The sequence below is a fragment of the Lipophrys pholis genome (assembly GCF_963383615.2).
Source record: "Lipophrys pholis genome assembly, chromosome: 16".
Lineage (NCBI taxonomy): Eukaryota > Metazoa > Chordata > Actinopteri > Blenniiformes > Blenniidae > Lipophrys > Lipophrys pholis.
Window position 1 is genome coordinate 8,083,618 of NC_137634.1, and position 4,693 is coordinate 8,088,310.

The 4,693-nt window shown below is 39.5% G+C and overlaps 1 protein-coding gene across 1 annotated transcript; it reads right to left on the reverse strand.

Moving 5' to 3' along the window:
* Positions 1-1,183: 1,183 nt before the first annotated feature.
* LOC308122143 (LIM/homeobox protein Lhx1-like) lies at positions 1,184-4,196 on the reverse strand (the record flags this gene model as incomplete). The annotated part of the gene is made up of 5 exons (XM_080483811.1): positions 1,184-1,563; positions 2,146-2,302; positions 2,837-3,111; positions 3,207-3,427; positions 4,027-4,196. 5 exons carry the CDS (start codon positions 4,194-4,196, stop codon positions 1,184-1,186), a joined length of 1,203 nt encoding a protein of 400 aa, XP_080339937.1.
* Positions 4,197-4,693: the final 497 nt, after the last annotated feature.

Below are 4,693 nucleotides of genomic sequence, written 5' to 3' on the forward strand. Positions count from 1 at the left end.
ACAAACTATCACAGTGAGTGACCACATAAATATAACTACTACAAAAATTTGGCTTCTTTGCATTGAATGTTTTGTCCATGTGGATGAAGACGTTTTTGTACAGTGGAAGTTTAAACTCCCTGAACGCTGGAGTTTTAGGTAAACAATCGACTGCTCTGCACATTATTGTCCATTAATACATAGAAGATCGAACTTGTGCTGAAGTCAAATCAGTCTTTTATAAAATTCTCAGACTTATAAAGATACTGTTTTGAAGGCAAATGTGTTAGACAGCAAATAATAAAGTCAAAGTTTAACACAAGGAAGAAAAACAAACAAAAAAACCAACCAATGTTTCCACAGTCCTGAGAGGCGTTTTTGGTCATATGTGTTGAACATCACCACAATCATAATCTGCTTTCAAATGATGGACTCTTGTATCGCACATTAAATCATAAAGGTGCCAGCATATGTGAAAAGAAAACACGACAAGGTGACAAAAAGACTTCAATTCATCAAAATTGAAAGAACAATAAAGACGCATGCACTGATGTGCAAAAACGTAAACGTAATAAAATTACACAAAATATTGTCAATTATTCAAATGTCATACAAAGTGCATAAATGAAAGAAAATTTGTTTGAGGACACATTTTTTTTCCCAATCAACTTAATTTGACACATTTATCTGTCTGTCAGTGTAATATAATACTGGGAGGATCTAAGGGGCTTCAACTATTTGTTGCAAAACACCTTAAAGATACTTGTTAGTGTTAATGCAGCAAGAATTTGGAACAAATCAGCTTTCTGATGGCACAACATGCATTCAAATATATATTTCTGTAAAAAGTGCTTACTCTGCACAGTACTGTATGTGGCAAAAAACTGGGTTGTATTAAAAAAAAAGGGAAAAAAAAGAAGAAAATAAACCTAATTTAGTTTAATCTATTATTTTATTGCTTGATCATTGAGGCCCAGTACTGTGGCTATATAGAAATTAATTAGTAATGAGTGAGTAGTCAGACATACAAATATAAAGATTTATAGATAAATAGATGGATAAATAAATAGATGGATAGATGGATAGATAAATAAATAAATAAATAAATAAATAAATAAATAAATAAATAAATAAATAAATAAATAAATAAATAAATAAATAAACACAAAGCATCAGTTTGCCTTCACAATCCAAGAGCTCTGAATCACCAGACAGTGCCTTCGCTCATCTCTGAGGAGGGCTGTGACAGCTGGTTGGTGTATCCGTTGTCACTGAGGGACACGCTGGTGAAAGGTGTGCTGGGGCCACACATTTCGCTGGAGATGCTGTGGATGGAGCCCGGCCCGCCCGGCTCGGGGCTCGGTGAGTCCGCAGGGTGATGGGACACTGTATCGGAGAAGCACTGCATCTCACCGGGACAGTGGTGGCCTGGATGGTGGTGGTGCTCCATGGCTCCTAATGGGGTGCCGGCGGGGACCGTGGTAGGGACAAAGCCCAGGTCTGCTGGGGTCTGAGCCTGGGAGGGCGGTGGGCCTTGGTAGTACTCATAATTCCCTCCTGAGCCATAGTATTCACCAGGATAATCTGCATCCATATAAACACTTGGATTAGGACGCTGCATCACAACTGAACACTAAGCATCTTAATTCTTTGTGTTATTTGTTTATTGATTTGTGCAAATCACCTCATGATGAAACAATTATAACTGTGACAAAGAAGAATCAAATCCGGCATGGTGGAAAATATGCTGAACATCATAGTCCAGTACAACTAGTTACATTGCTTAAATTGCTCTGTTGTTAAACCTCCCCAGTAAAAGTATAAACTAGCTACTTTTCACAGAAACTACCCAAGTATCAGTTATCTTTTAACCACATCATTTGCAGGTATTTGACTCAGTTAGTCTAAAAAGTACACTCTACTTTTATATATTGGTATTGAGAAATTTGATCGCACTATGATAATTATTCTTTGACAGTGTGATGAGAGAAGGCAGTTGAAGAAGAGCTAAATGTTAATTTGAATGAAATATATTGAGATATACCTTAATATAGTAACTAACAAAGTAAAAGTAAATGACATGGTGAAAATTATGAGGACATTCTCATGCAATGTACTGCTTTATAACACCACTGAGAGTATTTGTATATTCCTAACATATCTCACCTCCATAATAGGAGAAGTGTCCAAGCTCTCCTGGTTCTAGTCTCTCTCCCAGGGCTCTCATCCTCCTCGGGCCGCGGAAGAACACGTGTCTCCGCCCGCCTAGAGCGCTCAGCTGCTTCATGCGCCTTTCTTTGGATCTCCGATTTTGGAACCAAACCTGAAGCACAAAATATTCAAAGCACATTTGTAAGCATGAGCACCGTGGATGGCACAAAAAATGTCATCCAGTTCATTACATGCCAATATTAGTATTTTAAACAGATGCTTTTTGGATAAGTAATCTTTTTTTCCCCTGATTTGAAAAATAATAATTCGGCGCATGCATGCACAATAAGAGGATTTTATCTTTAATACATTACAAGTCACAGAGGACGCCATGATTTATTTATTTTTTTTAAATCAAGGGAGCTTTTCTAACAAAAAAAGGCGTTAAGTGAGCTCGCTTTTAGCGTTATTAGGTGCGCAGTGGGAATAAAGATTAAAGAAAATCCAGAATTCCACAAAGGAATAGAGGGTGAATAAAAAATAAAAATAAATACAATCTACAGGCCAAGGGCACTAAACTCTATCGTGTATTTTTGGTATATAAAAGCTTGTGGAGAGTTTGGGTATATGATTTACGCACACTACATTCTTCGCTGTTTGGCACCGTGCGTAAAACAAGGAAAACGGGTCTATTTTCTTTTACTACCTGGATGACCCTCATGTTGAGGCCGGTTTCCCGTGACAGCTGCTCTCTGATGTGTCTGGTGGGCTTCGGCGTGGCCGCGAAAGCCGCTTTCAGGGTCTCCAGCTGCTTGGCTTTGATGGTGGTCCGAGGCCCGCGTCGTTTTCCGACCGCGCTCTGCTCGTCGTTCTCGTTGCTGCACGCGTCTTTATCGGATAAATGTCCGTTTTCAGAGTCCTTTCCATCGTCCTGTGGGTCCTGGGAGTCCGGAGACAGGCTTGGCTCGCTGCACGTCGTGACTATTATGGAAAAGGGGGGGATATATTGAGTGGCACATACATTTTTATCAACATATCCTGATAATTGAACACACCGATCAGGAGCTTTCAGTCACCTGCAAGGAGGATTGTGTCTTTCCCGTTGTTGTTTTGATAGTCCTCTTTACAGACAAACTTGAATTCGTCCAGGATGTACAGTTCCTCTCCGGTGGAGAGCTGCTTGTTACACATCATACAGGTGAAACAGTTCAGGTGAAACACTTTGCTTTTGGCTCTGCGCACCAAGTCGCTGGGTAAAATCCCCTGTGCGCAACCTCCACACTTGGTCCCAAATCTCCTGTGCGAATAGGAAAACAACAGGCAGGGGTTTTAACACAGTTAGGATATTACAGTTCTAGGCTTTTAGACTTGGGCAATACTATTTCTCATGATATTGAAATATATTAAAAGTGGCTGACCGTGGTTCAGCTGTTTTAGGAATACAACTGGGCATAAATCATGAAATTAATTGCATTTGCATCTAACATGTAAAGGGGTTTGCAATGCAGTCTCACTAAAACTATCGCAATTTAGGAACCCATTAGTCTAAAAGGAGCTGCTGCATGTGATTTCTTTAAAAAAAATGAGAGAGAGAGAGAGAGAGAAGGAGTACACTTATTTGACAATTTACTTGAATAACAAGTGCATTGTTTTGTTTTGATTTTTGTTTTGTTCCCCCCATATTTTTCATAAAATGTAAACGTAGGTTCATAGTGTAAACAAAGACTTTAACCTAATAAACCAATACTCATCAGGCTGGGCAGCTTTTAGATTTTACAATCAATAAATTAGACTTAATGAATATAGACATTTTCAAGGTGACACATTGAAAAAAAAATTAAAGGCGTGTCTGTTAATAATCGCAATGTTTTTAAATAAATACCTCTCGATGCTTACCTAAAAAAGTCATTTTTACAGTACAGCCTCCCTTCCCGTGAAAAGCACTTCTCAGTCAAACTACATTTGCACTCGCAGCACTGGACACATTTGATGTGCCATGGTCTGTCCAAAACTTTGAGCAGGAACCTATCGAGAATAGGCTTTTCACAGCCGGCACAGTGAATCATCGTCTGGACCTTATCCCAGGCCAACGAGAGAGAAATGCACTCTTGTTTCAGTCTGTCTCCCACGCCGGTGTCTCGATTGGATGCTCGAATAAAAGATCCGTGAAATCCGAAATCTGTGTATCCAAATGGTTTTGAGAGATCACATCGCCTTCCGTCACAATGCAGGTGTATCTTCCCCTCCGCGGGATAAAAATCCAGATCCGAGCTCCAAAATGCAGATTGCTTGTAGAAAAAAACTATCAAGCAGCATTTCCGAAACAAAATTATTAACTTGAGATGAAAGCGGGCCGGTTAAAATGATCATTTCGCGAGGGGGAAAAAAAAAACAAGGCCGTAAATAAATCTTACATGTGTTGCCTTAAGTAGCCTAAAGTAAAAATAAAAAGGCTATCAGTGCGCTCAATACTGTCATACGTGCCACATTTTCCCTGTGACGAGCTCTCGGACTGAGAGAAACGCAGTAATGAGCGCACCTTGCACAGCTCAGCCTATAAGAA